Source organism: Sylvia atricapilla, chromosome 27 (genome assembly GCF_009819655.1).
Source record: "Sylvia atricapilla isolate bSylAtr1 chromosome 27, bSylAtr1.pri, whole genome shotgun sequence".
In the NCBI taxonomy this organism is placed as follows: domain Eukaryota; kingdom Metazoa; phylum Chordata; class Aves; order Passeriformes; family Sylviidae; genus Sylvia; species Sylvia atricapilla.
Genome location: NC_089166.1, coordinates 1034702 through 1055601, shown reverse-complemented (window position 1 = coordinate 1055601; position 20900 = coordinate 1034702). Strand labels below are relative to the sequence as shown.

Below are 20900 nucleotides of genomic sequence, written 5' to 3'. Positions count from 1 at the left end.
GCCGGACCAGGGATTCCTGTTCTCCCCGGCTTTATCTACCTGCGCCAGCACCCGCCCCCGCCTGACATCACAACGCCCCGGGCCTGCTGCCCGGCACCGGCCCCCCACCAACACCCAGGAGGGCTCCCCCAGCCCCATCGGCCCCGCGATGGGGGGTCCAGCCTGGCCCCGGCTCAGCCCCGGGGGGCTGCACCCCCCAAACCCATCTCCCACGACCCCCCTGAGGTGGTGATGGGGAGTTTCCCACAATGCACTGGGGTGACCCCTGGAGCAGCCGGGCCGCGGGGGGACACAGGGCATCGGTCCTCTGGGGGTGCAGATCCCACAGACCCCCAGCCCATGCCCTGGGAGTCTTCAGCCCCAGGGTGTGGGGTTTGGGTTGGGGCTCCCCTGGGACCCCCAAAGTGGGGGCTGGAAGGGCCCCATGAAGGGAGGGGGTTGTCCCCATTGTCCCCTAAGGGACTCCTGCCAGGTGGGACCATGGGTGGGGGGGTCGTGGGCGGTCTCATGCAGGTCAGGGGTCCTTCCAGGAGAGTTGGGAGGTGGTATCTGGGATATGGGAATGCAGTGGGATGTGGGGTCCCTTAGCGGCTCTGTGTGTGTCCTGTAGTGTCCCTTGTGGGTGTCCCCACATGGGGTCTGGGAGCTCCCACTGGGGACTTGTGGTGCCCCTTGTGGGGTCACAGAGTCGCTAGAGGTGTCCCCATGGAGGGGCTCAGGGTCCCTGTGGTCCTGTTGGTTTGTGGGGGGGCTACAGGGCCCTATAGAACCTCCACAGGGGGTTTAGGTGTGGGTCCCATGAAGCAGTGGCGGTTCCCATGGGACTAGAGAGCTTCTGTGAGGGTCATTTCAGGTCACACGGGCTCCGTGTGGATCCCCCGGAGGCCACCTTGGGTCCCACGGCGGTGGGTGCAGGTGACACGGGGGTCACTGAGATCATTGTGTGGGTCCCCTGCAGCTCTCGGGGGTCACAGCAGGTGACACACGGGTGAGTTAGGGTCCTGCGGGGGTCACTTTAGGTCACTAGATGTGCTCTGGGAGCCACTTTGAGTCACTGGGAGTTCCACAGGGGGAGTCACTGAGGGTCAGTTTTGGTCCGCCGGGGGTCCCCGGGGTCACGGCGGGTCTCCCGGAGGTCTCGGAGCAGACAAGACGCGCAGCGCGGCGGCGCAGAGCGGCCGGAAGTGACGCGTCACGTGACCGCACCCGGAAGCGGCGCCGCGGCGGCACCGAGGGCAATGAGCGGCGGGGCCGAGAGCGCGACCGGGGACGGGAACGGGGCTGAGAGTGGGGCCGAGCGGCGGGTCCGCATCGTGGTGGAGTACTGGTGAGCGCCGCGGCCGCGGGGCCGGATGAACCGAGGGTACCGAGGGGATCCCGGGGCTTTCGGGGGTGGGGGGATGCTGACCACAGCGATACTGGGAGCAGAAACTGGGGGAACTGGGGTGAGGCATTGGGCAGGTTCAGGCACGGAGGGGACTGGGCGGAGAAGGGGGAGCTGCGGAGGATAGAGGGAGGTTGGGGGGCTGAGGAGAGGGGCTGTAGGGAGGGGGCGGTAGGGAGGTTGAGGGTCTCTGCAGGGTGCGGGAATCGGAGCGCTGAGGGGAGTTATAGGAGAATTCGGGGGCTGAGGAAGGGGTTATAGGGGATTTGGGGGTTCTGCAGGGTGGGGAGGTAATGAGGGACCATAGGGTTATGGGGTTGGGGGGAAGGGGCGTGCAGGGGGTTTTGGGCAGGGCTCCTGAGTGGGAGTGTTGGGAACTGGGGGTGCAGTGGGGGTACAGGCTGCGGGGGCTCCTTAGTTCGGGGGGTTCCCCGTGCCTCCACCCCTCCTCAGCCAGTTCCCCCTCCCCAGTGAGCCCTGCGGCTTCGAGGCCACGTACCAGGAGCTGGCGAGCGCCGTGCGGGAGGAGTACCCCGACATCGAGATCGAGTCACGGCTGGGGGGCACCGGTGAGACCCCTCAACAGCCTCGGGCTTGGGGGGGAGACACCCCAGGCCACCCCCAGTGCCGTGCTGGGGGTCTGGGGAGGGGCTGGGGTGGATTAAACCTGGCAGGAAGCCCAGGGGGGCTCATGCCCTGGTTGCTGCCCCCTCAGCAGGGTTTAGGGGCAGAGCTGGGGGTCTGCAGGAGCTCCTGGAGGGGCTCTGAGTGCTCTGCCAGCTCAGTGCTGCCGTGGGGGGCACAGGCTGGGGATGCCACGAGGGGTTTGGGGGGGACACAGCTCAGGGCTGGGCCTTGTGTGTGCCCTCAGGTGCCTTCGAGATCGAGATCAACGGGCAGCTCGTCTTCTCCAAGCTGGAGAACGGGGGCTTTCCCTATGAGAAGGACGTGAGTACCCACCCGGGGCTCTCGGGGTCAGCCAGGCTGGGCTGGGGGTGTTTGGTTTGCAGTGAGCCCCTCCTGGGATGGGGTCTGCCCACGGGGTACCTGCTTTGTCACCCTCTGGAGTTCCCCTTCCTGCCACCTGCTGAGGGTGCTGCTGGGAGAGAGAGACAAAAAACCAAAAAGGAAAACAAAAACAAAAACAAAAAAAAAAAAAAAGGAAAGAAGGAAAAGGGAGGGGGAAAGGGAAGGAAAAAGGGAAAAAGAGAAGGAAAAGGGGAACAAAGAAGGATAAAGGGAAGGGATATGACGTGCTGGTCCTTGGGAGACAGGGCGGGATCCGATGGAGAAGGGGTAACCAAACACAACCAGAGCAGAAAAAACAACCAATGTACAAGTATCAAATACATGTCCTGATGCTTCCAAAAATTCCCAGAGCAGCCAGGAGTGCTCTCAGAGCTTTGCCGTGGCTGGGATTTGTCCAAGCCCTGGCTGTGACCCCTCCCCTGCCGTGTCTCCCCAGCTGATCGAGGCCATCCGCAGAGCCCGCAATGGGGAGCCCCTGGAGAAAATCACCAACAGCCGCCCCCCCTGCGTCATCCTGTAGCCCCCCGGGGACAGCAGGGTCCCCCCGTGCTGCCCATCGCTGCCTTCCCTAAATCCCTGCACGACTGGGGGGCACCAGGGGGACTGGGAACATTGGGGGAGCTCAGGAGCCTCCTGGGGACCCCCAGGGCAGAGCTGTGGCACTGGGGGTCATTGTGTCCCCTGCTCAAACTGCTGTGGGGTGTAGCTGTGGCTTAGGGGGGGTCTCCCACCTGCCTTTGCCTTCCCCCCTCATCAGCTGCACCTCCCTGGGGGGCACAGAGGGTCCCCAGACAGGGGGTCCCCACAGCACCCCCATGTCTCTGTGCTGGCCTCTCCCTCACCCCCCAGGAATCTGGGGGTCTCCCGTGAATGGGGAGCCAGGCTGGGTGTTGGAGCAGCTCCCGGCAGGTTCATTCCAAGGGGAATCCACTGGCTGTAACTCTCAGAGGATTTGTTAATGATTAAAGTCCCTCTGTCACTGTTTAATCCGGGGCAGGGGCCGGCCATGGGAACCCCGGCCCGGCCCCACGGCCACAGGTGTGTTCACATCCCCCCCTCCCCATTCCCAGGCTCCCAGCTCCTGATTCCTGCCTGGAATGACCCTGCCCTTGGCCTCGGGGCTGGGGGGCCCCCCCTATTTATTCTATACTGTGTATAAAGCAAACGGACTGGGCAGAATAAAGGATGGAGAATGTGGCTCCTCTGGTGTCCCTCGGGAATGGGGGGTGGGACACGGTCCTGGATCCTGCCTGGGAGCAGGAATTTTATCCTTCAGGCAAGTGGTGGGGGGTGACAGAGGGGAGGGGAGGGGAAGGGGAAAGAGGGAGGAGTGGCAGAAGGAAAAGGAAGGGAAAGGGGAAGAAGAAAGGAGGGGGAAAGGGAAGACAAAAGGTGAAAAGGAAATGGAGAAGGGGAAAACGGAATAGAAAAAAAAATGGAAAGGAGGGAAAAGAGGAAAAGGGAGGAGGAAAAAGGAGAAAGGGAGGTGAAAAGGGAAGGGGAAAAGGGAAAAATGAATGGAGAAGGGAAAAAGAGAAGGAAAAAAGGGAAATAAGAAGGATAAAGGAAAAGGATATGAATGATGATATGAATGGTCCTTGGGAGACAGAGCTGGATCCGACGCAGAAGGGGGAACCAAACTGACCACCAGAGTAGAAAAAACAACCAATGTACAATTATCAAATATACATCCCGGTGCTTCAAAAAAAATCCTGGAGCAGCCAGGACTGCTCTCAGTCCAGCTGCCCTCAGTGCAAGTCCACGTGTCCCAGGCACTGGGACAGCCCTGGAGTGGGGGGATGGCAGAGGGTCTGTCCTTCCCTGGGCCGTGCTGGGTCCAAGCTCCCTGGGCTGCTCCAGGCACCGCCAGTGCCACCAAGGGTGACCCCTCTGTCCCCACTCTTTGCTGCCGTGCTGTCCCACAGTGTCCTGGGCTCTCCCAGCCCTCTGTGGCCGGTGCCACCCCTGAGCAGAGGGGATGGACCCCCAGCCCCACAGCCGTGGCTTGTCCCTCTCTGAGCTGCCTTGGTGAAGTTGGGGGGTCTCTCCTACACGGCCGTGGCGTCGGGGCTGGCCAGGCCGAGGTACTCGGGGTTCTCAGCCGTGGGTGTCGTGCCGGGGCTGCCCTCAGGGCCACCACCCTTGGCAGGGTCCTGGTTCCAGTAGTAGGGGTTGTCAAAGGCCTGGCTGAAGGAGCCAGGGACAGGGGGGCCGTGGGGTGCCAGGTACTCTGGGTTCTCCACGGCGTGGCCGAAGGGCCCTGGGAAGGAGTTCTTGGGGTCCTTGATGAGCCCGTTCTTCCCCTGGTGCGCCTTGGGCTTGTCCGGCGGGGATGGGGGGGCTCGAGGCAGATGTTCCCCAGCCTGGTTCACGTACTCTGCAGGGTGAGTGACATGTTAGGGACCCCCCAGGGGTCATGGGACAGGCAGAAACCCCCTACCACCTCCCCAAGAGTCCGGCTGTGCCCTCCCTACCTGGCATGGTGCTGTGGGGGGCTGGGATGGTGAAGCCCTCAGGGTCCTCTTCGTCCTTGGCCACCAGCCCGGTGGGATCCTCGCTATAGCGGGGCAGGGTTCCAGGCTCCCGCCCCGGGGGGCTCTGCAGGGCCACCTTGTCCCCGTCTGGTGCCTCAGGGACAGGGCCCTCTGGCCCCTCCGCCAGGCCCTGGGCAGGGAAGGGGAAGGAGGCCAAGCCCTCACCCTCCTCCACCTTGGCTGGAGACTCCGCCGTACTCTGGGAAAGGACATGGAGTCAGGCACTTGAGCCCACCCCAAGAACCATCCTAGCCCTTTGCCCCTGACAGACATGGCACGGGAGCACCTCCACACCTATGCCAGGACTGGGAGTTCCCTGCCAGCCCTCCCCTCGTACCCGCATGGAGGAGATGCGGCTGCGGTAGGTGGTGGAGGTGTCGGTGCTGAAGAAGCCGTGGTGAGGCACCAGGTACTCCTCGGCATCCACCAGGTCATCCATGTCCTCCTCATCCAGCAGTGCCCGGTAGAAGGTGCTGTCCATGGAGCCGGGCAGCCCCACCAGGTCATTCTGGGGGGTTACACTGGTCAGTGCTCACCCCAGGGCACTGCTGAGGGGACGGGACCCCCGGGGACCTGCATACCTGGATGACCACGAAGCGCTGGGGGTCGCGGGCCATGCGGGAGAACTCAGTGACCAGCTCCCGGAACTTGGGCCGGCACTCGGAGTCAATCATCCAGCCTGGAGCAGAGCCGGGTGCCATCAGGGCCGGGAGCAGGGTGACACCAGGCCCTGTCCCCTCCCTGTCCCTTTGTGCCCTCCCCGTACATTTCACCATGATCATGTAGACGTCGATGGTGCAGATGGGCGGCTGCGGCAGCCGCTCGCCCTTCTCCAGCAGGTCTGGAATCTCCCGGGCAGGGATCCCATCGTATGGCTTTGCCCCAAATGTCATCAGCTCCCACACAGTGACACCTGGAGGGGACGGGCGTGGGGGTGAGCAGTGCATTGGGACCCCCCAAGCCCCCTGGGGTGGGGACACCCTGACGCACCGTAACTCCAGACATCGCTCTGGTGCGTGAAGCGCCGCCGGAGGATGGACTCCAGCGCCATCCACTTGATGGGGACCTGGGACAGGGCGAATGGAGAGGTGAGCAGGACCAAGGGGTGGCTGTCACCAAGGGGAGCACCACTGTCCCTGAGTCCCCAAGCCCTACCTTGCCACCATCAGCGTGGTACTCGGTCTCATCGATGTCCAGCAGCCGGGCCAGCCCGAAGTCGGTGATCTTGACATGGTTGGGGCTCTTGACGAGGACATTGCGAGCAGCCAAGTCCCGGTGCACCAGTCTCACTTCCTCCAGGTAACTCATTCCCTAGAGGTGGCACATGTCCAGCTGTCCCTGGTCCCCTCCAGGACCCCCCAGAGCTGCCCAGGTCCCTGTCCTACCTTGGCGATCTGCACACACCAGTTGAGCAGGTCCTGGGAGCCGATGCGGTCCTTGTTCTCCCGCACGTAGTCCAGGAGGCAGCCGTAGGGCATCAGCTGTGTCACCAGCTGCACCGTGGAGGTCAGGCAGATGCCCAGCAGTCGGGACACGTAGGGGCTGCCCACCCCTGCCATCACATAGGCCTCCTGTGGGCAGGAGGGGGGTCAGGGTGGGCAGGAGCCGCTGCCAGCCCCGTTCCCCCCCCAGTGCCATGGCCACACTCACGTCCAGGATCTCCTTGTTGGCTTTGGGTGATGTGTTCTCCCGCAGCACTTTGATGGCCACTGGGATCTTCACGCTCTCCCCATCGGGGATCCAGATGCCCTGAGGTGGGGACAAGCAGGTGAGGGGGTGCAGAGCAAGGAGGGCCACATCCCTCTGTGTTGTCCCCGCCCCTCACCTTATAGACGGTGCCAAAAGCACCAGAACCCAAAACTTTCACTTTCTTGAGCTCCGTCTCCTTGAGGATCCTCATCTGGGCTTGGTTGGGGAGTGCCCCGCTGGGCGTCAGTGGCTCCACCAGCTGTAGGGCATGGAGAGGTGAGGGGGGCCAGGCTCCTGATCCCTCCCAGGCACTGAGGGTTCACTCCTGCCCCCCGGGAGATCCCCACCTCGGTCTCCTGCAGCAGCCGCCGCATCGTGTGCTTGCGCTCCTGCTGCCGCCGGCGCTTGACGCAGATGACGGTGATGAGGAGCAGGACGATGACCAGCAGAGCCCCCACCACGCCAGCGATGATGGATGTCACCTGGCTGTGTGACAAGAGGCCATCAGTGTGGGGGACCCCCAGCGCCCAGAGTGGCGGTGGCACAACACAGCCACAATCCCTACCTTGGCTTCTGGTCCACAGGACATCCATCCTCATCCCGGATCGTGCATCTGGGGACACAGGGTGGTGGCCCCTTGATGTCAGCAGCCCCCTGCAGCTGCCAGCACCCCCTGGCCACCCCGTTTTTGGCTAGGGACCCCTAACTCACGAGTGGGTGCAGTTGGTGGGGCAGAGCTGGCACACGCCGAATTCATCCGGGTATTTCCAGACGGGGACAAAGGAGGCGTCGGCCTTGACGCCGCTGGGGCAGCGCCACACACACTGCTGGGCGTCCTTGTAGTGGGCACAGGCCACGCACTGGTCTGCATCCTGCAGGAATCGCTGTGGGTGAGGGACCCAGGTGTCTGGGGGCACCCCCTACCCCGCCCAGGGTGTGTCCATGTCCTCACCGATCCAAAGCAGGTCTCGGTGCCGTTCTGGGGCTGGCACTCGGGGTGGCACGGCAGGCACCGCGTCCCGTTGGCGTGTTCCCGGACGGCTCTGCAGGGCAAAGGGGCAGGGATGGGGTCCTGTCCTCACCTTGCAGTGTGTGAGGGGACTCCATTTGCCACTCCCCAGGGTCTGCACTCACCCATCCAGGAGGTTGCAGGAGGCCACACACTCCTGGCCACGCAGGAACCGCTCACAGGCCACGCACTGGGTCGGGCCGGGGCCCCAGCAGTGCCCCTGGGCGCAGAGGTGGAAGCAAACCAGCCCCTCGCTCTCTGCAGGAGGGGCACCGTCAGCACCAGGGGGTTTGTCAGCAATAAGGGGGGTGTCCACCACCTCCCCTCACCCCCACAGGCCCACACTTACCGCACTGCTCGGGGGACTTGTTGTGGGTCTGGAAGAGGCGCTGGCGGGGGTTGCGGAAGATGCTGTGCCAGGGCACCTTCTGGAGGAAGCAGAGCTGGGGGTTGTGGTGCACGAGCACCATCCCACTGCTGATCTCCCGCAGGGCCCGGAGCCCCAGCGCCTGCACCGCCAGGTCCCGCAGCGTCAGCGAGTAGGCGCCGCTGCCGAGACACCCACGGGTGAGACACGCGTGTCCCCGTGTCCCTTCACGTCTTCCATGTCCTTCCTGTGTCCCCCTGCACCCCGTGTGGGTCACCTTCATTTCCCTGTGTCTCCCTGCATCCCGTTTCCCACCCACGTCTCTCCTGTAATGTCTGCATCCTGTCCATATTCCCTCATGTCCTGTCATCTCCCATGTCCCCCCCTCATCCCACAGTGTGTCCCCATGTGTCCCTGTGTGTTCCCACAACCCCCTGCACACCCCCCGTGTTCCCCCATGTCCCACTGTGCCCCAACATCTCCTCACATCCCCTCCGTATCCCCATGTTCCTGTGTCACCCCATGTCTCTGTGTCCCCTCTGTGACTCCCTGTGTCCCTCCACACATCCCCGTGTCCCCTCTGTGACTTCCTGCATCCATCCACATCCCGCTGTGTCCCCTCACATTCCTGTCCCTGCTCACTTGTGCAGCACCCGGCCCCGGATCACGCGCAGGTTTTGGAAGACTCCCAGGTCCTTCATGTCAGGCGGCCAGGCCGCGATGTAGAGGAAGCCTGTGGGGAGCAGAGTGTCACCACCTCATGTCCTCCCCAAACACAGAGTCCCCCCAGCTCCCCCAGCTCTCACCTGTCAGCTCCTCCAGGCTCTCGAAGATCCGCAGCAGTTTGGGGTCCAGGGGTGGGGTGTTGGTGCTGGGGTCCCTGCCAGGGACGGGAGGGAGGTTGGGGGGGATCCCACTGGGGGTCCCAGTGGGCTCAGGAGGGGAATTGGGCACTCACCCAGCGAAGGTCTCAGGCAGGAAGGCCAGGCTCCCAAAAATCTTGGTGCAGCCGGAGAAGTGCTGGATGTTGGAGGCGTTCACAGCACGGACACCCTTCAGGAAATCCACTCCCAGCCCGTAGCACACTGCGGGCACAGCAGGGCTGGGGGACTCAGCCAGGACCCCTGAGCCCCCCAAAACACTGCCCCACCAGCCATGGAGGTACCCCCACACAGCCTTGGAGACCCCAGAGCTGCCCTGGAGACTGATCACCCACATTGCTGGGGTCCCCAGAACCCCCCAAGACTTGGGAAGGCTGCTTACCCATACCCTTGGGGTTCCCTAAGTACCCCCAGCCCCCAGGGGACTGCTCACCCACATCCCTGGGAATCCCATGAGCCCCCCAGGGGATTGAGGGGGGCTCATCCACAATCCTACAGTCTCCAGAGCCCCCCTCCCTGGCCCCTGAGGGCTGCTCACCCACATTCCCAGGGCACCCAGAGCCCTCCCAGACCCCAGGGGGGTTTCTCACCCTCGGGGCAGGGCTTGCTGCACTTCTCACACTTCTGGATGTTGTTCACCGTGACCTCCTGGCTGTTCTGGGGGCACACGAGGGTGCAGGAGCCCACCTCTGTGGCAAGGTAGTTGTCTGGAGGGGGGCAGGAGGGGAGGGTCAGGGCCACGCTGGCTGCCCCTGCACCCCCCCAGGGTGTCACTCACAGGGACACTGGCTGACACAGCTGGCACCAAAGGTGTAGCGCCCATCAGGGTTGGGCATCGACTCGAAAGTGTCCGAGTTGTAGACGACGAGTGGGGGGCAGTGCAGCTCACAGATGCCGCTCCTGTTGAAGTTCAGGCACGCCTGGGGGGGAGACAAAGCCGTGTGAGACCCCTGTTCCCCCCCAGGCCCCCCGGTGCCCCCAGTCCCGTGCTCACCAGGCAGTCAGAGTGCTTGGGGCCGGTGCAGCCGGCGGCACACTGCTCGTGGCAACAGTCCGTGGGCTTCGTGCCCTTGCAGCGTGGGCAGCCGTGGCAGATGCTGTTGGTCACTGTGGGGGCACACAGGGACACGCTGGGAATGGAGACCCCCATGGATCACCCCTCTCCAGGCAAAGGAGGAGTCTCCAGGATGAGGGGCTGGAGGGTAAGTGGGTTCCCAGGGTAAAAATCTGGGTGGTGGGAATTCTGGTGTCAAGTGGGGGCAGTGGGGCAGGAATCTAGAGGGGTATGGGGGGGTTTCCAGGGCTGGGATTTGGGGTGTAAGCAGAGGTCCTCAGGACAGGGATTTGGGGTGTAAGGGTAGGCTCCCAGAGCAGGGATTTTAGGGGATCTCTGGGGCCAGGATTTGGGTGCTGTGTAGGGCTCAGCAGAAGAAGGATTTGGGGCCAAAAGGTCAGGGTGCTTCTGGAGGCAAGATTGAGGTGGCAAATAGGGGTCGGTGGGACAGAGATTTGGGGGGGCAAATAGAAGGTCCAGAGGGTCTTTGGGAACAGGTGGCAAGTAGGGCTCAGTAGGGCAGCAATTTGGGAGTGCAAGCAGAAGGTCCAGGGAGCCTCTGGGACAGAGATTTGGGTGCCAAGTGGGGATCAGTGGAGCAGGGGCATGTGAAGGGAAGGAAAGGGATTCCCAGGGGCTTTGGGGGTCCCTGGGGAGGGGTCAGAGCCTCTGTGGGCCCCACACTCACGTGTCTGGCAGTCCTGTTTGCCCTCACCCCAGCAGCGTCCCTCAGCACAGAGTGCCCGGCAGTCGGGACCTGAGCAGGGGGGAAGAGTGAGCAGGGGATGCCAGGGGAGCTGGAACCCCCAGACCCTTTCCACAACCCTCCCCGGGGCACTCACAGCTGCGGGTACGGGTGGTGTCCACCTGGATCTCGCCACGGAGCTCGTTGTGCCGGTGGAGGATGTCGCTCCACAGGATGGTCTCCTGGAAGCAGAGCTCGGGGTTCCTCTCGATGAGCACCCCTCCCTTCAGGATCTCTGCGGGGAGACAGGAGGGGGGGTCAGCATGGGGACAGGGGGGTCCCGCAGCCCAGTGCTTGGTAGGGACCTCCCAATCCTGGGTGGAGACCCGCCATGGGGACACCCAGACCTGGACAGGGACCCGCCACCCCATGCGACCACCCACCCCAGACCGGAGCTGGCAGCTCCCAGCTGCAGGAGCATTGACCCACATCCTCCAGCACCCCGTACCAGCCCCAGGAGTGGGTTCCCCACCTGTGAGGTGCCTCATGCCGAGCTGGCGCAGCCCCGGCGCCCCGGCGGGGCCGGCGTTGCCCACCACGGCCAGGGCGTAGCGGTCCTGGAAGAGCTGCGTGCCGCGGATGATGCGCAGGCTCTGCAGCTCCAGCCCGCTCACTTGGTTCTCCGCGATCAGCACGTACCCCTGCACCTCCTTGATGTCCTGGGATGGGGGGGACACGGGTGAGTGGCCGGCCGGACCCCCGTCCTTCCCCCCGCTCGGGGCGTTTTCCCGCTGCGCACCTTGAGAAAGGCTGTGTCGGCGTCGGCGGGCAGGTAGGTGAGTTCCAGGTTGCCCTGGACCACCTGGCAGCCCTGGTAGAGGTGCCGCAGGGTCTCATAGTGGCTCTCGGGGCTGGAGGGACGCAGCAGCTTCATGTCGGTGCCGGTGCAGACTGTGGGGACAGCGGGGGCTCAGCGGGTCCCCGACCCCTCCTCTCTCTCCCCCGTGGGACACCGAGCTCCGGCCCCCGCAGGAAACGCCGCGGATGCGGCGGCCGCCGTTATCTCCGGGGCTGCTCCCAACAGCTTCCGATGGGTTTCCTGGATCGTGGCTCCCCCGGCTCCCACCCCGGCAAAGCTGCTCCCGCTCTGGCAGCGGGCCCCCGCTCGAGGGACAACGGGGACCGGTGTCGCCCCGTGCCCGCGGCGGGGACCGGGGACTGCCGGGGGCTAGGTTGGGACCCCCCAGAGCCGCGGGGCCGGAGCGGGGGCCGCGGGCAGGAATGCGCTGCCCACGCCACCGAGGCGGCCGAGCAGAGACAAGACCCGATTGTTGAGCGGTGACGGCTGCGGGGCCCGGCCGGTCTCCTATTGTGGGGGGCTGCTGGCCGGGCGAACCTCCCGGAGACATCCAGGCGGGGTGGGGGGCGCGGGAGCCCGCCCTGGGTGCCAGGCCCCGGGCGAGTGAGTCACGGGCGCGGGTGGCACAGGGCCCCGGCCGCCCGCTCCCGCCTGGAACCGCCTTTTCAGGTCGGGCGTGTTTGGGGAGCTGCGGTGACGCAGGGCTGGCGGGCACGGCCCAGCCCCGGCGCGCCCGCGGCCCCCGGCGCCCCAACACCTCGCCGGGGAGAGCCCCCACAGCAGAGCCCAGCCCCGCTCCAGCACCGAGCCCGGCGCTGACCCTCCCGCCACCACAGTGTCACCCCTAGAGCCGGCAGGCACTGCCAGCCCAGCACAGGGCAGGGGGGCACACGGGGGTCAGCCGGAGGTTCGGTGTGCCGGTCCCCGGCTGCTCGGTGGCTGAGTGACAGCCCCCGGTGCTGGGCAGCTGCGGGCGCGGCCCCGTGTCCAGGAGACCCGGCTGGCACTCGCCTCCCCCGCCTGCTCCGAGGCCTCCGAGCCAGCGAAAATCCGGCCAGGAAGGAGGAAGCCCCCTGAATGTGGAGTTCAGCTCTCTCCCACCCGACCGGCCGTGCAACGGGGGGGATCCCGGAAGGAACGTGCCGTTGTGTTGGGCGGCCAAAGCTCAAGGTCTCTGCCCACACCTGCCGTGGCGCAGGCACGGGCTGCTGGGGCTTCCCTGGGGCAAAGGACAGGTGGGACAAGTGAGAAGCAGCGCCAGATCCTGGTGGGATCCTGGCTCCGTGCCCTAGGAGCTTGTCTGCTCGCCCGGGTCCCTGGCTGGGCTCTGGGAAGAGCGGTGACCGATCCCTCCTGCCTGGCTCACTCCAGCGGGCGGTACCACCGTGAAGCACCCACGGGTGTCCGGCAAAGCCCGTCGGCCACGTGCCCACGGGGCTGCCCTGAGCTGGGGCTGCCGGACACGAATCCGGCCCCAGGCACAGGGAGACACCGGGGTGTCCCTAACCAGGAGGTCACCCCACACAGACCCTCCAAGCAGAGTGAGCTGTGGGCTGCCAGGAGCGGAGGCCACCCGGTGTGTCCTCACGTCCCTGTCCCAGCACTCACACCGGCTCAGTCCCACCGGGCACTCACTTTCCAAACACCCCGTGCTGGAGCTGCCCCCCAACAGGGATGCAGAAGGGTCTTTTGGGGCTGCTGGTGCCAACTTTGGGGCCACCAGCCCCATCCCCTGCTGGCCGCGTTCCTGCCAGCGCCGCCGCGGAGCCTGGCCGAGGCCCGGGGGCTGTCGGGCCGGGCTCCCCGCTCCCCCCGGGGCTGGGCTGGGTGCGGCACGTCGAGAATGTGGATGGGAGCGACGGGGACGCACCCACCCGCCCACCCAGCCGCTCCGTGGGGCACCGCGCCTGCCCCGCACCCCGAAGCCTCCGGATGCCCACGGGAAGGGAACCCCCACAAATTTGGAGCCCCCGTCCCCGCTTCTCCCGGCGGTACCGGAGCCCTGGGACCGGCTGCAGTGGAGGGGTTCCCGCTCCGGGCTGCAGCGGAGCCGAAATTCCTAAATTCCTGCCGGGAAAGCGGCACCGGGGGTCGTCCCGCCCGGGGGGACCGGGGCGCAGCGGGCAGGGCCTCCCCCTTGGCTCCAGCGCCTCCCAGTACACACCAGTGCGGCCCCCAGTCCTGGCGGGCAGTGGCGGCGCGGGGACACCGGGGTCGCGCTGCCCGCGGCCGGGAGAACCAAGGGCACCGAGTGGGGCAGCGGGGGGACTGGGGAAGGGCCGGGAGAGGCGGGCACGTCACTTCCAACCGTGCAGCCCCCGGGGACATCGGACCCCGCGGCCCGGTGCCCCCACGACCCAGAGCTGCCCGGCCCCACTCCCGGTGCTCCGCTCGTTCCCAACTCGGGGACCCCTCGGTCCCCTCTCGCTGCCCCCTCAGTTCCCCCCACGGTACCCCCTCGGTCCCCTCCCGGTTTTCCACTCGGTCCCACCCCCAATGTCCCCCCGGTGCCCTCTCGGTCACGCCCCCCGGTGTCCCCCCCTCCCTTTCCCGGTTCTCCCTCTCGGTGCCCCCCCGGTCCCGGTCGGTCCCGTGCAAAACTTTGCGCGAAGTCGCGGCGCGGGGGACGCTCCCGCGGCCCGGGGTCCCCTCGATTCCCGGTGTCCCCGGTGTCCCCCGGAGCTCCCCCGTGGGACCCACCTTCAGCGGCGCCGGGGGGGCAGAGGGCGGCCAGCAGCAGCAGCCCGGCGCCGAGGCAGCCCCCGGCCGCGATCATGGTGCTCAGCGCGGGCCGCGGCCCATGGCCCCGCCGCCGCTCCGGGAAAGTTTGCGGAGCCGGAGCCGCCGCCTCCCGCCGCTCCCGGGCTCCGCCTCGCGATCCCGATCCCGGTCCCGGCCTCGGGCGAGGGCGCGCCGCGCGCTCCCGCCGCCCCCGCGCGCTCCCGCCGCCCGGACCAGGACAGACCCTCCGTCCAACCTCCCAGAGCACCGGGCACGTCCCGCCCCGGACTCCCCCTTCCCTCTTCCCGTCCTCCGTAGCACTGGGAATCACCGCCGTCCATCCTCCGGGAGCACCGGGGACCCCTCGTTCGCCCTTCCCGTCCCCCGGATCAGCGGGTTTCCCCCGCCCCAGACCCTCTGTCCACCACCCGGGAGCTCTGGGGACACGCTGGCTGCGACCCCACTTTCCACCCTCTCGGAGCACCGGGGACCCCGGGAGCACCGGGAACCCCGGACCCCTCCACTGCAATCCGTCCCCCCACAACACCGCGGACTGGGGACTTCTCATCCCAGAGCCTCCCGTTCGCATTCCCTGGGGAGCACCTGGGACTCCCCAGCCCCGGAGGTCTCCTGTCCTGGGGTCCTGCTGCGATCCCGGGGGGCGGGGGTCGCCTGAACGGGAGGGGGGAGGACACGCCCTCCATCCCTGTCCCCTCATCTGCCTCACTGGGGCTGTGACTGTCACCCATGTAGGGGAGAGGGGACAGAAATACCACTCATGGGTCCGAGGGGGCTAGTCCCAGGGGATGGGGGGGACACACCTGGCAACCAGGAATGGGGCAGGGGTTGGGGACTGTGCTGGGTGACATGGACAGTCCTGGGTGACAGGGACAGCCCAGCAGCATCTAACGGCTCCCCGATGAGGTGACCAAGAGCTGGCACCTGTCCCCCACCTGTTCCACCTTCACCCACTGCCTTGGGCACACAGAGGGTATTGGAACTCGGGGTCCTCCCCAGGTGGGGACTCCCACAAATGGGGACCTCACCCGAACCCCCCGGCTGGGCAGAGCCAGGCACTGCACCAGGAGCAGCCGCCATGGGGGGCCAGGAGGTGACCCCCGCACGGGGCAGGTTCTGCCCAGCATGTACCCTTATGTCACCCCAGCCTGTGCTTCCACATGTGCCACCGAGGCTGCCACGAGGGAAGAGCCCCCAGAGCCCGGGCTCTCGGTGTTGGGGCCCCGCCTTCCATGGGGGCAGGAACGGGGATCCAGCACATCACTGTCACTTCAGGCCAGGACGCCACCGGCACCTCATCCCACGGCCGCTGCCGGGGGTCCCGCATGGCCAGGACCACTCAGGTCCTCAGGCCGCGCTGCTCCCGGACCCTGAACTGCCCCCGATCGCCGCAGGACACTGGAATGTCCCCGCAGGGCCCCGGGATGCCCGGGCCCCATGGGGGGATATATCCCATCAGTCTCTGCAGAGCGTAACTGAGGGGGATAAATCCCATTACCCTCTGCAGAGCGTACGCGGGGGATATATCCCATGATCCTCCCGCTCGGGGGACTGTATCCCATCACCTCCCGCGACCGGCGGGGGGCGGTATATCCCATAGTGCCCCGCGCCGACCCTATTTCCGGGGCGGGCCGGAAGCGGCCGGGCCGGGCGGCGATGGCGGCGCGGGCCGCGCTGCTGCTGCTGCTGCTTCTCACGGCGGCGGCGGCGCCGGGCCCGGCCTGGGGCTCGCAGGGAGACCGGGAACCGCTGTACCGGGAGTGCCTGAGCCGCTGCGAGCGGCAGAACTGCTCGGGAGCGGCACTGCGGCACTTCCGCGCCCGGCAGCCGCTCTACATGGGCCTGACAGGTACCGCCCCCCCGCGCTCATTGGTTGACGGACCTCAGAGCCACGCCCCCCATGGGACCGCGCCCTCTCGTAGACCACGCCCCATTTGAAGCCACGCCCCCGGCGGTCTGGGGGTTACTGGGAGGCGCTGGGGCCGAACTGGGAAGGGCTGGGGCTGGACTGGAGCTGTTGGGTCGTACCGGGGCGGGACTGGGAAGCCCTGAGTGGTGCTGGGGGGGTCACTGGATCACGACGCCTCTATGCTGACGGTCACTGGGTTGTGCTGGGGCTGTGTTAAGGGTCACTTGGTCTGTTCTGTTTGTCACTGGGTCATGCTGGTGGCTACTGGGATGATTTTGGTCTATACTGGGAGGTGCTGGACTGTGAAGTGGGGTCACTGAGCCGTACTGAGGGGACACTGGACTCTGCCTGACGAAGTGTTGGACCAGTTTGTACATCCCTGAACTCTCGGGAGGGACACTGGGCCATACTGGGAGCTACTGGGCCATGCTGCTGGTCACCATGGGCACGGCTGGGTCTCCTCCCAGATTGTTCAATGATGCCGAGTGAGGCTTGGGAGGTGGGATCGCTGGTACCACGGGGTGAACCTCACCCATTCCAGTTGCCCACTGGCGCATACTGGGAGGCACTGGTGTGTCCCTCAGGCTGGACGTGCCGGGATGAGTGCAAGTACGAGTGCATGTGGCTGACGGTGCGGCTGTACCAGCAGGGCGGCCACCGCGTGCCCCAGTTCCATGGAAAGGTGAGCGAGGTCCCTGGGCGGGGGATGTCAGGGTCCCTCCCGTGCCCTCTGACCCCCCTGTCCCCTCCCAGTGGCCCTTCTCCCGGTTCCTGTTTTTCCAGGAGCCGGCCTCCGCCTTCGCCTCCTTCCTGAACGGCCTGGCCAGCCTGGTGATGCTGCTGCGCTACCGGGCGGCCGTGCCCCCCGCCGCCCCCACCTACCCCACCTGCGTCGCCTTCGCCTGGGTGAGCCCCGCCTCCCTTTTCCCCCCCCCGTCCCTTTTCCGCTGTCCCTTCCTCTTTGTTTTCTTTTTTCTTTTTTTTTTTTCTTTTTCTTTCTATTTTTCTTTTCCCCTCCTTTTTTTCCTTTTTTCCTTTTTTTCCTTTTTCCTTTTTTCCTTTTTTCCTTTTTCCTTTTTTCCCCTTCTCTTTTTCCCCTTCTCTTTTTCCCCTTCTCTTTTTCCCCTTCTCTTTTTCCCCTTCTCTTTTTCCCCTTCTCTTTTTCCCCTTCTCTTTTTCCCCTTCTCTTTTTCCCCTTCTCTTTTTCCCCTTCTCTTTTTCCCCTTCTCTTTTTCCCCTTCTCTTTTTCCCCTTCTCTTTTTCCCCTTCTCTTTTTCCCCTTCTCTTTTTCCCCTTCTCTTTTTCCCCTTCTCTTTTTCCCCTTCTCTTTTTCCCCTTCTCTTTTTCCCCTTCTCTTTTTCCTTTTCCTCCTTTCTTCCTTCTTTTCCCCCCCTCCTTTTTTCCTCCTTTTCCTTTCTCCCTTCTGTCCTTTCCCTCCTCCTTTCTCTTCCTTTTCCCTTTCCCTCTTCTCTTTTCCCTTCCCCTCTCTTTTCCTTCTCCCTCTCCCCTCTCTCCCTTTTTCTCCTTCCCCTTCCCTCTTCCACTCTCTTCCCCTTCCCTTTCCCCTCCATTTTCCTTCCCTTTTTCCCCTCCCCTTCCCCCAGATCTTCCCCATAACCTCCTGATCCCACCCAGCTCCAGCTGTTCCACCCCTCCATCCCATCCCAAATGAGGGGGAGCTGAGGCCTGACCAGGGGGGATCCTGACCCACATCCTCCCCAAATCCCAAATTTCCCCCTTTCCCAGGTCTCCTTAAACGCCTGGTTCTGGTCCACCGTTTTCCACACGAGGGACACGGCGCTGACGGAGGTGAGGGAGTGGCACCCCCAGAGTGTCCCCAAGCCCCCTGGGGTCCTGTTCCAGCCCCACCTGGGGGTGCCAGACCCCCCCCTGCCACTTCCCACACTGCCAGCACGGCTCAGCCATCCCAAATCCCACAGAAACTGGATTATTTCTGTGCTTCGGCCGTCGTCCTGCACTCCGTGTACCTGTGCTGTGTCAGGTGAGCACCAGGGCTGGACTGGGGGGCACTGGGGACAGACTGGGGGGCACTGGGCTGTCCTGAGGCTTGGCTGGGGGCTGCAGGGCCACACTGGGACCAGACTAGGAGGCACTGGGGCCAGCTACAGCTAGACTGAGGAGTGTACTGGGAGGCATTGGGCTGTACTGGGAGGCACTGGGTGATGCTGGGAGGGGTCACTGGACCTTGCCAATTCTCTACTAGCAGCCACTGGGCTGTGCTGGGGCTGTGTTAGGGGTCACTCAGATTATACTGGGAGATGCTGGGCCATGTTGGGGAGCACTGGGCTTTGCTGGGGAAGGTGCTGGCCTCTGTTGGGCCAGTTTGGGCATCACTGGAGCACCTGGGAGGACCCTGGGCCGTACTGGGAGGACCCTGGGCCGTACTGGGAGGACACTGACCATGCCCCTTCCTCACAGGACGCTGGGGCTGCAGCGCCCGGCCTTAATCACATTCTTCAGGGCCTTCCTCCTGCTCTTCCTCGCTGGCCACATCTCCTACCTGAGCCTCGTGCGCTTTGACTACGGCTACAACCTGGTGGCCAACGCTGCTGCTGGTGAGCTGGGAGGCACTGGGATGGACTGGGAGGCACTGGGATGGACTGGGAGCTATTTGGGCCAGCTGCAGCCAGGCTGGGGAGTGCTGGGCTCTGCTGGGGCTGTGCCAGGGGCCAGTCTGTGTCCTCCCCATCCCTGAACCCCCCTGTCTCTAAACCCCCATTTCCCCAGGGATGCTGACCAGGGCTTTGGGTATTCCCTGTCTCTGAACCCTCACGTTTTCAGGGATGCTGACTGGAGGGGGCTGGGTGTCCCCTGTCCCTGAGCTCCCCAGGAATGCTGACCAGAGAGTTGGGTATCCCCATATCCCTGAACTCCCCATTTCCCCAGGAATACTGACCAGAGAGTTTGGTATCCCCATATCCCTGAGCTCCCCATTTCCCCAGGAATACTGACCACACTGGGGTTTGACTACCCCCTCTCCCTGTGTTCTCCCACTTCCCCAGGAATACTGACACACTTCGGGCACTCCCCCCTCACCCAGTCCCTCATCCCCCAGGAATTTTCCCAGGAATTCTAACCGAGGTTCGCTTACCCCCTCGGGCACTCCTGACCCCTCCCTCCCCGCGGCGCGGTTTTCCCAGGAATGCTGACGGTGGCGTGGTGGCTGCGGTGGTGCCTGCGGCAGGGCCGGCGCCTCCCGCACGTGTGGAAATGCGCGGCCGCCGTGCTGCTGCTCCAGGCGCTGGCGCTGCTCGAGCTGCTCGACTTCCCGCCCCTGCTCTGGGTGCTGGACGCCCACGCGCTCTGGCACATCGGGACCATCCCCCTCAACGTGCTCTTCTACAGGTCAGTGACCCCTCATCCCCTCCCCAGTTTGGTAAAAATAGGGGTGAGGGGCTCCTCGTTTTTCTCAGGGGTGCGGCGCTTTCCCCACCCAGGGTTTGGGGGGCTCTGTTGTGGCCAGGGGGTGATGGGAGTGCTGGGAGAAGGGATTCTTTGGGTACCTGAAATTGGGGTGCTTGGGACCTCCCTCAGTTTTCATGGGATGCTGGGAGTCTCACCTTTGAAACTGTGGTGTTGGAAGCTGTGCTGGGGGCCCCTTCTTGAAATTGGGGTGCACAGGGTGCACTTTGATCCATGGGGTGCTGGAAGTGTCACCCTTAAAATCAAGGTGCTGCAGACCCCATTCTTGTCCAGAGCTGGGTACCCCCCTGTTAAAATTCAGGTGCTCAGGGTCCCCCTCAGTTTTCATGGGGTGCTGGGAGCCTCAGCCTTGAAATCGAGGTGCTGGGGAACCTCACTTGGGATGCTGGGTGCCCCTCTCTTGCCCACATCACTCTGGGTGGATGCCTCTTGATAATTTGGGGTGCTCGGGGTCTCTTTTGTCCTGTGGGTTTCCCATGGGATGTTTATGGTCCCTCTCTTGCCCATGGCATGCACAGACCCCCCCTTTTTTTAAATCAGGGTGCTGGGGTTCCCCTTCTTGCCCGTGGGGTGCTGGAGGGACCCCTCTGCTGTGCCCCATGAGCCCCGGGGTTGCTGTGCTCAGTGCTGGCTTCAGAACTCCCCCAAAATCCCCCCTCCCCACCCAGCAATGGGAGCTGTGGCTCTGAGCCTCCCCCTCAGCCCCTGCCTTGTCCCCCCCACCCAGTTTCCTGATGGACGACAGCCTCTACCTCCTGAAGGCCAAATCCGACCTCTTCAAAGTGGACTAGAGCTGCCGGGGGGGGGTGAAACCCCTGGTGCCCCCCCAGGGCCCTGCCCTGCCCTGTGCCAAGAGACCCCCTGGCCCCCCCGGGCCACAGCCTCCTGCCCCCCCCGGTTGCCTTCTGAGGTTGGTTTTTCTCCCCCGTGCCCCCCACATCTCCCCGGGGGGGTGGGAACCCCCCCACTGCTGGGCACAGAGGGGTCAAGGACAGCTGAGCCCCCCCTAAACCCTCCCCGTGCTGAGCTGGGGACCCCCATGAGGTGACAGTGGCTGCTGGGGGGACACGTGGGTGATTGAGGGGGGTCTGTGTGCATGGGGGGACCCTGCTGGGTGGCTCTGGCAGGGGTGGGGGGTGTTGTGTGGGTGCCTTGGGGCTGGGTGTGCCCCCTCCCGGCCCAGAGGGGCTGTGCCCCCCCATTCCCCCTCCCTGGGTGTCTCGTGGGATGTGAATAAAGCTGAGTTTAATCTGTGCCGTGCTGGGTTCTTGTCCCCTCTCCCAGTGTCCCCTCCCTGCCCCAAGGGCACCCTGTGCC

General features: G+C 64.9%; 3 protein-coding genes across 4 annotated transcripts; 2 read left to right on the top strand and 1 right to left on the bottom strand.

Annotated features, from left to right (window-relative positions):
* The first annotated feature begins 1186 nt into the window (after positions 1-1186).
* On the top strand, positions 1187-3610 carry MIEN1 (migration and invasion enhancer 1). Of its 2 annotated transcripts, none has more exons than XM_066336617.1 (4): positions 1187-1327; positions 1856-1953; positions 2256-2332; positions 3484-3610. In XM_066336617.1, exons 1-4 carry the CDS (start codon positions 1239-1241, stop codon positions 3496-3498), a joined length of 279 nt encoding a protein of 92 aa, XP_066192714.1. In that variant the 5' UTR covers positions 1187-1238; the 3' UTR covers positions 3499-3610. The 2 variants fall into 2 exon arrangements, with proteins under 2 accessions (XP_066192714.1, XP_066192713.1); XM_066336616.1 differs by having other exon boundaries at positions 2850-3610.
* A 456-nt stretch (positions 3611-4066) lies between these two features.
* Positions 4067-14455, bottom strand: ERBB2 (erb-b2 receptor tyrosine kinase 2). The gene is made up of 27 exons (XM_066336959.1): positions 14192-14455; positions 11432-11583; positions 11165-11351; positions 10790-10927; positions 10636-10704; positions 9888-10000; positions 9672-9813; positions 9484-9600; positions 8971-9097; positions 8819-8892; positions 8655-8745; positions 7995-8194; positions 7771-7903; positions 7589-7679; positions 7348-7508; positions 7202-7249; positions 6984-7122; positions 6773-6895; positions 6598-6696; positions 6333-6518; positions 6103-6258; positions 5938-6013; positions 5714-5860; positions 5529-5626; positions 5285-5455; positions 4888-5146; positions 4067-4790 (listed from the first exon to the last, which is right to left on the bottom strand). Exons 1-27 carry the CDS (start codon positions 14265-14267, stop codon positions 4462-4464), a joined length of 3702 nt encoding a protein of 1233 aa, XP_066193056.1. The 5' UTR covers positions 14268-14455; the 3' UTR covers positions 4067-4461.
* A 1385-nt stretch (positions 14456-15840) lies between these two features.
* On the top strand, positions 15841-20837 carry PGAP3 (post-GPI attachment to proteins phospholipase 3). The gene is made up of 8 exons (XM_066336615.1): positions 15841-16079; positions 16724-16821; positions 16893-17045; positions 17886-17948; positions 18080-18141; positions 18579-18715; positions 19301-19505; positions 20311-20837. Exons 1-8 carry the CDS (start codon positions 15887-15889, stop codon positions 20372-20374), a joined length of 975 nt encoding a protein of 324 aa, XP_066192712.1. The 5' UTR covers positions 15841-15886; the 3' UTR covers positions 20375-20837.
* The last annotated feature ends 63 nt before the right edge of the window (positions 20838-20900 follow it).